General features: G+C 40.6%; 1 protein-coding gene across 4 annotated transcripts; it reads left to right on the top strand.

Annotated features, from left to right (window-relative positions):
• Nucleotides 1–7,499: 7,499 nt before the first annotated feature.
• Nucleotides 7,500–10,821, top strand: LOC123439459 (uncharacterized protein At5g43822-like). Of its 4 annotated transcripts, none has more exons than XM_045116170.1 (8): nt 7,500–7,625; nt 7,933–8,004; nt 8,880–9,108; nt 9,464–9,582; nt 9,695–9,871; nt 10,178–10,225; nt 10,396–10,460; nt 10,549–10,821. In XM_045116170.1, exons 3-8 carry the CDS (start codon nt 8,977–8,979, stop codon nt 10,590–10,592), a joined length of 585 nt encoding a protein of 194 aa, XP_044972105.1. In that variant the 5' UTR covers nt 7,500–7,625; nt 7,933–8,004; nt 8,880–8,976; the 3' UTR covers nt 10,593–10,821. The 4 variants fall into 4 exon arrangements, with proteins under 4 accessions (XP_044972105.1, XP_044972104.1, XP_044972106.1 ...); XM_045116169.1 differs by having other exon boundaries at nt 8,839–9,108; XM_045116171.1 differs by lacking the exon at nt 7,933–8,004.
• The last annotated feature ends 742 nt before the right edge of the window (nt 10,822–11,563 follow it).

Here is an 11,563-nt window from a genome sequence, read left to right as displayed (position 1 = left end):
GATCTGATGAATTGTGGATTTATGATCAGATTATCTATGAATCTTATTTGAGTTTCTTCTGATCTCTTATATGCATTATTTCATATCCTTGTAATTCTCTTCGAGTTGTGGGTTTTGTTTGGCCAACTTGATCTATGATTCTTGCAATGGGAGAAGTGCTTGGTTTTGGGTTCATATCGTGCGGTGACCTCACCCAGTGACAGAAGGGGTAGCCAGGCACGTATCGTGTTGTTGCCATCAAGGGTAAAAAGATGGGGTTTATATCTATTGCATGAATTTATCCCTCTACATCATGTCATCTTGCTTAAGGCGTTACTCTGTTTGTCATGAACTCAATACACTAGATGCATGCTCGATAGCGGTCGATGTGTGGAGTAGTAGTAGTAGATGCAGAAAGTATCGGTCTACTTGTCTCGGACGTGATGCCTATATGTATGATCATTGCCTTAGATATCGTCATGACTTTGCGCGGTTCTATCAATTGCTCGACAGTAATTCGTTCACCCACTATAATATTTTCTATCATGAGAGAAGCCTCTAGTGAACACTATGGCCCCCGGGTCTACTTCACATCATATTTTCAGCCCTACACTTTTACTTTATTGCACTTTCCGCCTTCAGATCTCACCTTGCAATCAATCGTGAAGGGATTGACAACCCCTTTGTAGCGTTGGGTGTAAGTTTGCTGTTTTTGCGCAGGTACGGTGGAGACTTGGCTTGATACTCCTACTGGATTGATACCTTGGTTCTCAAACTGAGGGAAATACTTACTGCTACTGTGCTGCATCACCCTTTCCTCTTCAAGGGAAAAACCAATGCAAGCTCAAGAGGTAGCACTCCCACTCACTTTCTTGTAAATACAAGCTTCTCCATAAGTCTGTACAAATCCAAACGCTTTGATCACCTCATCAAAGCGAATGTTCCAACCCCGAGATGCTTGCACCAGCCCATAGATGGAGCGTTGGAGCTTGCATACCTTGTTAGCATTGCTAGGATCGACAAAACCTTCCGGCTATATCATATAAAAATTTTCCTTAAGAAAGTCGTTCAGGAATGTTGTTTTGACGTCCATTTGCCAGATTTCATAATCATAGAATGCGGCAATTGCTAACATGATTCGGACCGTCTTCAGCATCGCTACGGGTGAGAAGGTCTCATCGTAGTCAATCCCTTGAACTTGTCGATAACCCTTAGCGACAAGTCGAGCCTTATAGATGGTCACATTACCATCCGCGTCAGTCTTCTTCTTGAATATCCATTTATTCTCTATGGCTCGCCGATCATCGGGCAAACCCACCAAAGTCCATACTTTATTCTCATACATGGATCCTATCTCGGATTTCATGGACTCAAGCCATTTGTTTGAATCCGGGCCCGCCATCGCTTCTTCATAGTTCGAAGGTTCACTCTTGTCCAACAACATGATTTCCATGACAGGGTTGTCGTACCACTCTGGTGCGGAACGTATCCTTGTCGACCTTCGAGGTTCAATAGCAACTTGATTCGAAGTGTCATGATCATCATCATTAACTTCTTCTCTTGCAAGTGCACGCGCTTCACAAACATTTTCTTGCGCTGCGCTACTCTCCGGTTCAAGAGGAGGTACAATTACCTCATCAAGTTCTATTTTCCTCCCACTTACTTCTTTCGAGAGAAGCTCTTTCTCTAGAAAGGATCCTTTCCTAGCAACAAAGATCTTGCCTTCGGGTCTGGATATCCATGTTGGTTCCCACATGTTTCACGATGATCTCATCGGATGAACCACGATGTCGGGGATTCAATCAATCTCGTATGAAATTCCCTTTGTCTACCGGTATGATACTTACCCGAGATTTGATTGTCGGTATCCCTTTACCTTGTTCAATCTCATTACCGGCAAGTCTCTTTACTCGTTCTGTAACGCATCATCCCGTGACTAACTCCTTAGTCACATTGAGCTCAGTATGATGATGGATTACCTAGTGGGCCCAGAGATACCTCTCCGTCACACGGAGTGACAAATCCCAGTCTTGATTCATACAACCCAATAGACAATTTCAGAGATACTCGTAGTGCACCTTTATAATCATCCAGTTACGTTGTGACGTTTGATACACCCAAAGTACTTCTACTGTATCCGGGAGTTGCACAATCTCATAGTCTAATGAAATGATACTTGACATTAGAAAAGCTTTAGCAGACGAACAACACGATCTAGAGCTATGCTTAGGATTGGGTCTTGTCCATCACATCATTCCTCAATGATGTGATCCCGTTATCAACGACATCCAATGTCCATGATCAGGAAACCATGATCATCTATTGATCAACGAGCTAGCCAACTAGAGGCTCACTAGGGACACATTGTGATCTATATATTCACACATGTATTACGGTTTCCGGTTAATACAATTATGACATGAATAATAGACAATTATTTTGAACTAGGAAATATAATAATAACCACTTTATTATTGCCTCTAGGGCATATTTCCAACATAATTGCAACTATTTTGCCCTTATCCATGGTATTTCCTATTCACCATGTAACGCGGGGGCTCCCAAGCAAGGACCTCCTATGTGCAAGGCGGCTGGGCCGACCCATTGAGAGGCGCCGCGAAGTGTGTCTGCAGCATAAAAATCGCAAAAATAAAATTGAAGCAGCGAGGAATTGAACCCATGACGTTGATTTCCACCACAAGTGTTGCTAGCCACCATAGCAAGTCACTACATATGAACAATAGCGCATCGATACACTATTTCAGAACTTACTATTGCGGGATATTCCCCTTTGAAAGACTTTTCTTTCCTTTAAAAACAAAATTGGAAAGAAAATTAGGGGAAAGCAAAAAAAGGCAAATAAATAGAAACATAAAGAAAAAGGAAAAATTAACTTGGTAAAAAATAAAACAAAAAAGGAATGAAAATGGAAAAATAAGGAAAAACATAAATTAAATAAAAATCGTTAACTTTTTTCGAAATTAAAACATATTTTGTAATTCCAAATCAAAATTTGGAAACACAAAAACAACTTAGGAAGAAAATTTAAAACACGAATATTTTTTGAAATTTGTGAAGAAGTTTTGAAGCGGGAACATTTTTTGAAACTCCTAGAAAATCAAATCATGAACATGTTTAAAATTTTGCAAACATTTTTTGACAAATGGGAACTTATTTTAAGTTTTGAATTATTTAAAAATAACCCTAAGAATAATGGAAACTCCTGCCAAAATATTTATGAAAACACAAATATTTTCTAAATTTCTGACATATAATGGAAACTCCTGCCAAAATGGAAACATGAAAAAATGGATAAAAAATATTCATCTATTTTTTAAAGCAGAAACATTTTTTGAACTTCCAAACAACTTTTTGAAAATTTGTGAACATTTTAAAGAAAACATGTCGAACATTTTTTGAAAACAAGAACACTTTATGAAACATGTCGAACTTTATTTATTTGAAAAGTTGTGAAATTTCAGGGCAGAAATATTCCGAACTTTTTGTTTTTGCAAAAATAGAGAATATTTTCTGAATAAGCGATCTATTTCTGAATTTATGAACAAAACCAGAAAACATGAACATTTTTTTGAAATTTCTATGTTGTTGTAATGGAAACATTTTTTGAAACTTCAAAAAATGAAAACGGGAAAATGTTTTGAAAATATGAACAGTTTTTGAAATGGGTACATTTTCTGAAAAGTTATGAAATTTCGGAGCAGAAACATTCCCAACTTTTTTTGCAAAAACACAAACCATTTTTTGAATAAGCAAAAAAAATTAGTTCACGAACAAATATGAAAACATGAAAAAAATACAATTTTTCTGAAGTGGGAACATTTTTTGAAACTTCAACAAAATGAAAATGTGAACATCATTTGAAATGGGAACATTTTTTGAAAATATGAATTTTTTTCGAAAAGTTGTGAAATTCCGTTGCAGAAACATTCAGAAATGTTTTTTGCAAAACCACAAACAATATTTTGAATAATCAAACATTTTTCAAAAAAGTGACCATTTATAATTTGTGAACAAAAATTTAAAAATGGTTTGGGAAAAACATTGCGAACAATAATTTGAAATGCAAACATTTTTTAAGTTGCTGAATATTTGTTAAAAATGAAAGATACTTGAAAAAGGAAAGAAAATAAAAAGAGATAGAAAAATGAGAAAACAAAAAAAGAAGGATACTTGAAAAACAAAAAAGAATAAGGAAAGAAAAATTAAAAATAAAAAGCAAAAAGAAACAGGAAAAACAGATTCATGAGCTTCTAAAATGTTCCCAAACCAGAACTTTTTAGAAAAAAATAAAAAAACATTTCTCGAATTTAAAGAACATTTTTTGAAAAACCTGAGAAAAATTGAAAATTCAAAACTTTTTTATAAAAAGCAAAAATATTTTCAAATTTGAAGCACAATTTTTGAAATTCCGAAAATATTTAGAAAATCCAGAAGTTTTTTTGAGACATAAAAAGGAAAAAGAAGTAAAAGAATTAGAGAAGAATAAAAAAATAAAAATAAAACAGCTCAGGAAATCTTCTACAAGTTTCCTAAAACCTGAAAACACTGGAGAAGGCCCGATGGGTCGCTGCTCAGTCGCTTGCGGCCCGACAGGTTGACGCAACTAGCGAGAAATAGCATATTTCGGGTTTTGTCGGTAGTTTCTATGCAGCATTATAGGGGGGAATTTGAGGGTTTGCCACACATTTCCCTGCACTTTGAGGATTTGCCCTCTTTTTTATTGACATTGATGATTTGCCACAACTTTACCAAAAACTTGAGGATTTGCTCGTGACAAGATGAGCCTACCATGACATGACGAAAATACCCTCAAACTACCAGCTATCTGGTGGCGCACATCCTTGGGATGACTCCGCGCGAGGCTGGTAGTGACCACGCACACGGCCTCGGCTAGCAGCATGGCCAACATGGCGAGGAATGCTCTCACCGTGGAGGTGGGAGACCAGCCGGGCAGCAATATCGGGCGAATGCGTCGCACGCAGCGAGCAGCCGTTGCCGGGGACGCACGAATCCACTCCAATAAGTCAATCCGGCAGCCGTCAAGCTCGCGGTCCGTTATGGACAACGACGACCATTGGCCGGCCTCCATGAACATCATGTCACGCTCGAGCCGGACGGACGGACAGCGAATCTGTGCCTAGTGCTCTGTGTGCGCTGTGTGCGTGCGTGCTCTAGCACTTGGGCGTGCGCGATGTGCTGGGCGTGCGTGTGCATGGGCGTGCATGCGTGCGTGAGTGCTCTTGCGTATATTGTGTGAATGCATGCTCACCTGGGACCTGGGTGTGGTGCGCGCTCTGTGTGTGTTGTGTGCGTGCATGTTCTACCATCTGGGCGTCCATCTAATGCTGCTGCTACTGCGACATACACAGAGAAGGACGTCATTGTCTGCACTCCATCCCTTTCCGATGTGCCCTCACCGAGCTCGCGATGGACAGTCACCACCGTGACCGGACTTGTAGTGTAGACGACACCCTCCGCCCGCCACATCCAGCACAAGCACATGAGTAGCAGCAGGTCAGCGAACTCCGAGCGTGGTGACTGAAGGAGCACCAACAGCACAACACATGGCAGCAGGTGATGAGCCATGGCGAGTGTTGCTGCGGGTTTTGACAAGAGTGGCGTTTTGATCATCCAATCAGTATAGTGTAACGCCAAATCAAATAGAAAGGGCAAATCCTCAAGTTTTTGACAAACTTGTGGCAAATCATCAATGTTAATAAAAAACAGGGCAAATGCTCAAAGTGCAGGGAAAGGTGTGGCAAACCCTCAGATTCCCCCATTATAGGCGGCCGTTAACAATCCGACACCTGAAGTGCTATTAGCATGGGCTGGTCCACTGAAGTGTTGTTGAATTTTATATTATTATTTTTTGGTTTTTCCGTTACGAAAAAAATATAAAATAAAAAAAGTTTACAGATTTAAAGAAAAAAGTTCATCCATTTGAAAAAAAATCATATCTTTAAAAAATGTTTATCAATTTCGAAAAAATATCATTAATTTTAAAACAAGTTCATTGAAAATAAAAGAAAGTTCATCCAATTTAGAAAAGGTTCATTAAAACTTTAAAAAGTTTAATAAATTTGAAAAAAGATCATGAAAAGTAAAAAAAAGTTTATGTATTTTTAAAAAAAGTTCACTGAACTGAAAAAAGGTTCATAAATCTGAAAAATGTTCAACCATTTTCAAAAAGATGTTCATCAAATTTCCGGAAAGTTTATAAATATTCAAAAAATTCATCAATCTTAAAATTTATTTGTTGGAGTTTTAAAAAATTCATCGATATTAATGTAAATTCGTAGAATAAAAAAAAACGTTTCAAGTGCCTAGATGGGCCGGCCGAGTTCAAACGCTACAGGCGTCAGTTAACAAAAATGCATATGAACTGACGCCTCTGGCGCCAAATAGGAAATGCCTGCCAAGCAAACACGCCCCATCCACTCCGCATATTTAGGCCGACTCACTTTGGGCTTCTGTAATGTTGTTTCTGCTACTATAGGGAGAAACCTTCGCTGGACCAGTTTTCTTTTTCTTTTTTTTATGTTTCCCTTTTGCCCCTTTTATCTTTTCTCCATATTTTTCTTGTTCTTTTGTATACTTTTTAATTTGTGTAATTCATAATTTTAAAACTTGGAACATTTTTCTAAATCAAAGAAAAAGAACAAATACATGAGCATATTTTGTAATTCGAGATTTTTTGAATTGATGGTAATCATTGAACTTTTTCAAAATTCATGTAAATAATTAAAAAATCACTAAATTCAGATTTTAAAAAGCATGATGTTTTTAAAAATCATAAATATTTTTAAAATCTTTGTGATAAATTCATGATATTTAAAGCTTTGTGATAAATTTACAAACAATTTTTCTGAATATTTTACTAGAAAGTAGTATGTATTAGTAGGAAAGTTGCTGAAATTAAATATGTATGGATGCTAGCTTGGCTATCACTTTATCGCTAAGCACCACCTTGAGAGAGGTGCGTGATTGCTCGCCCCCACAACCTCCTGAACACTCCCAAAGACCCTACTAGGCATGAACCCCATATTGGGGTCATGCCGATCCAAAGACTTTCAGAATGACAACTACAGAGGTTGCCTTGGAATCTTTGGAATCGGTTTTAAGTCTTTTCCATGGATACTTTTTCTGACCTTTTCATGTCTATATAGATGGCGCCGACGATTATACTGCAAATGTTTCCCTAAACCTACTACGAAGGTTAGGAAGTTTGATCCAAATTAACATGAATTGTGTGACAATGCAAGCATTTACTACATCTCTCAATCCTGCCTCCTGACGTGAATGTTGAGGAAAACTGCATGTGTTTCTTGGAGGAATCGGCTAGGTAGAATTTACCCTCATTATATGAAATTTGGGGAATTCGATTATTATTTTTGCCACGGTTTACTTTGCATTTTGACAATTTGCCACTGGTCGCATTGTAATTGCCTTTTAGCCACTATTCACATTGGGGATTAGACTTGGACGTTTGCCCTCTTACAGGTCGGGCCCGCTTGAAATCCCGGTTTTACCCCCGGCCAGCCTCCCTGCTCTTCCTCGAGGCGACACACCGGTGGACGGCGACGGTGGTAATCGACGGCGGAGGCTCCCTCCCGGCAACAACGACAGTGAGTCTCCTCTCCTCTCTCCTCTGCTGCTCATCCACATGTCCCACGGACGACCTAGGGTTAGGTTTAAGAGTTTGTCGCCGCCCCGTGCGCCTGCTGGCCGCCCCCGCCGCCGCTAGGCCGTCTCCTGCGTCCTCGACCTGGCCGCCTCCCCTAGTCGTCTTCCGCGTGCACAAACTGGCCGCTGCCCCTATTCGTCTCCCGCGTCCACAACCTGGCCCAGCCCCTGCCCCTGGCTTGCTGCTGCTTGCTTGCTACTGTTCGATGCTTCCTTGCTGATAACATACATTGCCCGATTTTGGTGCAGACCATTGGAAGCTAGGGTTCATCACTGCACATTGGGGAATTTCGTGTGAAGGACCACTTCTTCATTCAACATGTACAAGTGACATTATAGTAACTAGTTTTGGGCATTTACCATCAAATACATTCGAAAGAATTGTTTTTGAGGCAAAATGGGCAAACAATCATAGTCCAATGTAAAAAGTGATAAAAATGCAATTGCAATGTAACTAGTGTTAAGTTGTCAAAATGCAAAGTAAATCGTGGCAAAAAATAAAAACTCTCCATTGAATTCTGTATCAATACGTAATGGCCAAGAGCTCCACATTTCGTGAATCTGTGCGTCTTCTAAAATATAGTATATTTTATGAACCTATCACTTTCTGATGGGGATGTGTATTTATACTGCTCCTTATTTTGAACTGTATGTATTAGTTCTTTATTGTCTGGTATTTGTTCCTCTTAAAATATCTCATTTTCCACTTGGACTGTTAATGCTCGTGGGCTCGTGGCATATGATGTGAAGTTGTGTTCTGTTTTCATCAATGCATAGTTCTTGAAGTGCGTAAGCTGCATTTAAAGATATTAGTAATGACCTTTTTCTATAATCACTGCATTGTTCGACTCCAACTCCCATATCTTTTAAGATAATAAAGTGCTTACAAACCAAAAATAAAGTTTATGTGGGGTGAGATCATAGTGAGGGTAAGTGTACCAAATAGATTCGTTTCTACTGATCAAATAAAAAAAATTGTGTTGCTCATCGAAGTGCACGAACAACCTTGCATAGTTAGTTTGAGACAGCCATAATCATCTTGAGTTTGTGTGCTCACATAATTCTGCTCCCAAATAGAAAAATATTTATATGATTCCTGTTAGCTCAAAGTATGTTAATTTTTGGCCTCAAAATTTCATTGCCTCTAATGGTCAGGTTGACCTGAGCCCAGCCTATCATACGTGCCTCGTTCTCAGCAGCTGCAGACGTTCCCTAAGAAAATAGGCAAGCACTGCCGAGAAATCGATCGAGGACCGGGGTTGCTAAGGGAAACGAGATGAGCGGTTGATCGGGATGGAGGTTGTGGTGCGGAAGATGCAGCAGCGGGTGAGGAAGGCACGGGAGGAGACGGAGCGATGGGATGACCTCAACTCCCGCCTCCTGTCCCAGTTCTCCAATGCTGCCGCCATCATCACCCGCCTTCTGGTACCTTTCATTCTCATCAGATCCTTCCTTGCGCTTATCTGCATCCTACTTGTACGCAGCAGCTTCAGTGATGCGCTGCGCGTGATCAATTCTGCAGCTGTAATGGGGTTTGAGAAATTTAATAAATGTGCACGGTTCACTGTAAGGTGGTTACAGTAGCGAATTTTATTGGTTTCAGTTAAAGAGCAGGCCAAAATTTAGGAATAGGGATACCTGATACTGCTGCTAATATGCAAGCTACACAGAAGGTGCTCATTTAATGTTAGTGACTAGTAGCTGCGGAGCTGCATTGTGGTGTTGGATTCTCATGTATCTGGTGGATTTAAGATCTTACCCTGTGTCATGTGTTGACAAGGTACTTGGAGATGCTAAAAATCATGGTATCCTGCGGTGTGTGCCCAACATCAGGGAGGATCTCTTGGGGGCACAGATGAGGAGCCTGGAGCTCATATTTGTTTCAATGAGGGAGACTCTGTAAGCTGCTGTCACTGTTGTTACAACCGCTTTTGGTTTGGTCCAACTCTAGAAGCATATGCAACGGAATTGTTTCGAGTTGGTGTTACAATGTTGCTGCATTTTTTTTCAGGGAGGAGTTCAGTGGCATTGCCAAAGGTTTGAGCAAGGTACTGCGCGATGCTAATCAGATGGTGAGGGGTGGATTGGCACTCACTGGGAAACAATTGCAGTTACAAGTGGGAATTTTGCCAACTATTGCAGACTGCTTGGGTGGGCTACAAACACTGTCTGAAATGCACCAGGCTGAGTACGAAACAAGTGACATACCTTCGCCAAACCTACTCTGTTTTTAGAACATCCTCATTTTCTTAATAAATAATACAAAGCTTACTCATTTGACTGTCGCGCTATTGCTGATATGTATATTTGCCACCTCATATATGGGAATCACCTATTTAAACCAGTACCATCTCTCTTGTAGCATTTTGTTTTTGCTGGTGTCATATGTTTAAGATATTATTTGCTTTCTTTTCTGACAATTCATTGATATGCATCTTACTCTTGTTATCATAGCAGAAGCTACTTCTTTACTGATAATACATTGATATGCCAGGTATGCGCTAAAATCATCAATCATCTCTTTGTTGACATGGAAAAGCAGGCAAGTTGGAATTTATGGCCACTAAACTGTCCTTAGATTTGTTCCCGATAATTCTGTATCTCTGTTAGTTTACCCAATACTAATCCCCCTCCCGTCCCTTAAAACCAGCAGTTGGCCAAATCTCGATCCTTATGTTTCTCCATTTACTTTTGGTGCCCTTTCTTTTGCAGTTCAAGTGAAATCGCTGCAATGCGTCAACTCTTGGTAGACCAACCAAACATACCGAAAGATGAAGGTAAGAAATGAAACAATAAAACTGAAGATATGGTTTTTAGTGATGGTTTGGTCTGATGCTATTTCACTCTATCTTCCTCATTTTGCAGTGCAATCTGTCTTCGACATTATATTTGCAGATGAAATTTGCTAAGTTGAGCATGCATCCTACTATTGGAAGCCCTATTGCCAAGACATGTTGAAGCAACTGTATTTTGATCTACTCCTTCCGTTCATAAATATAAGCTTTTCTGACCTTTCTGTGAATCGGATATATATAGACACGTTTTAGTGTCTTTGTTCACTCATTTCACTCGTGTATGTAGTCCATATTGAAATATCCAAACCATGGTATATTTGTGAACGGAGGGAGTACTTTCTTATCTGAACAAAGTGTTGAGTAAATAGGCAATTTTCCGAGTACATTAATCCACAAAATAATAACTAGCATGTCATTGACTAGACTAATGACAATACTGATCTTGAGCTAACCTAGCACATACTACGCATATGGTGGATACATCTATGCAAACAAGTAGTACTGCTAGAATAAATACGAACATGAGGATAAACGAGTCATACCCTCCAATCGACCAGTTGGCCGTAGCAGCGGCGGCGGCGGCAGTATCCTCTGCCGTCTTCTTCTCGGCTTCCTCGCGGAGACGATCAGCTTCGCTTGGTGAAGACATGGCGATGACGAGGGCGACGCGGACGTAGACGAAGCAGACGGACGGAGGCGAGCAGTCGCGTGATCGCTCCCCAAAAACCTAATCGCCCCTCTCCCGTACAGGAACTGGAGAGGCGAGGTTTCGGAGGCCTGCTCTCCCGTTGACCGTGTACGCGGTAAACGGGACGGAGTCGCCGGCGGCAGCAGCAGTGAAGGAACGAAGGCGTGAGGCAGATGTGATCTGATTCTCGTGACGGCTAGGGTAGGCGATCGCGTGCTTATAAAGGCGGCTGGGTGGAGAGACGTGGGCCAAGCCCACGTCCGAGTCGGTAACAGCCACGATCCGACGTCTCGGATCGTTCCTTGTCCGTTACGTATTCTCCGTTCCTGACCGGCAAAAATAAGCGCGTAGGTATGAGCTCGGCTCGGCTCATTCCCGCAACCCGCGGCGCGGCGCG

The sequence above is a fragment of the Hordeum vulgare genome, chromosome 3H (assembly GCF_904849725.1).
Source record: "Hordeum vulgare subsp. vulgare chromosome 3H, MorexV3_pseudomolecules_assembly, whole genome shotgun sequence".
Classification (NCBI taxonomy): domain Eukaryota; kingdom Viridiplantae; phylum Streptophyta; class Magnoliopsida; order Poales; family Poaceae; genus Hordeum; species Hordeum vulgare.
The sequence above is the reverse complement of the archived record's forward strand: the minus strand, read 5'-3'. Positions and strand labels throughout refer to the sequence as shown.

What these genes read in the sequence shown, in the direction of transcription:
- LOC123439459 (XM_045116171.1), top strand. Translation starts at nt 8,977, where the DNA reads ATGGAGGTTGTGGTGCGGAAGATGCAGCAGCGGGTGAGGAAGGCACGG. An exon ending in TCTGAAATGCACCAGGCTGA is followed by an intron (nt 9,872 to 10,177) that starts GTACGAAACAAG and finishes TTGATATGCCAG; the next exon opens with GTATGCGCTAAAATCATCAA. An exon ending in AAACATACCGAAAGATGAAG is followed by an intron (nt 10,461 to 10,548) that starts GTAAGAAATGAA and finishes CTCATTTTGCAG; the next exon opens with TGCAATCTGTCTTCGACATT.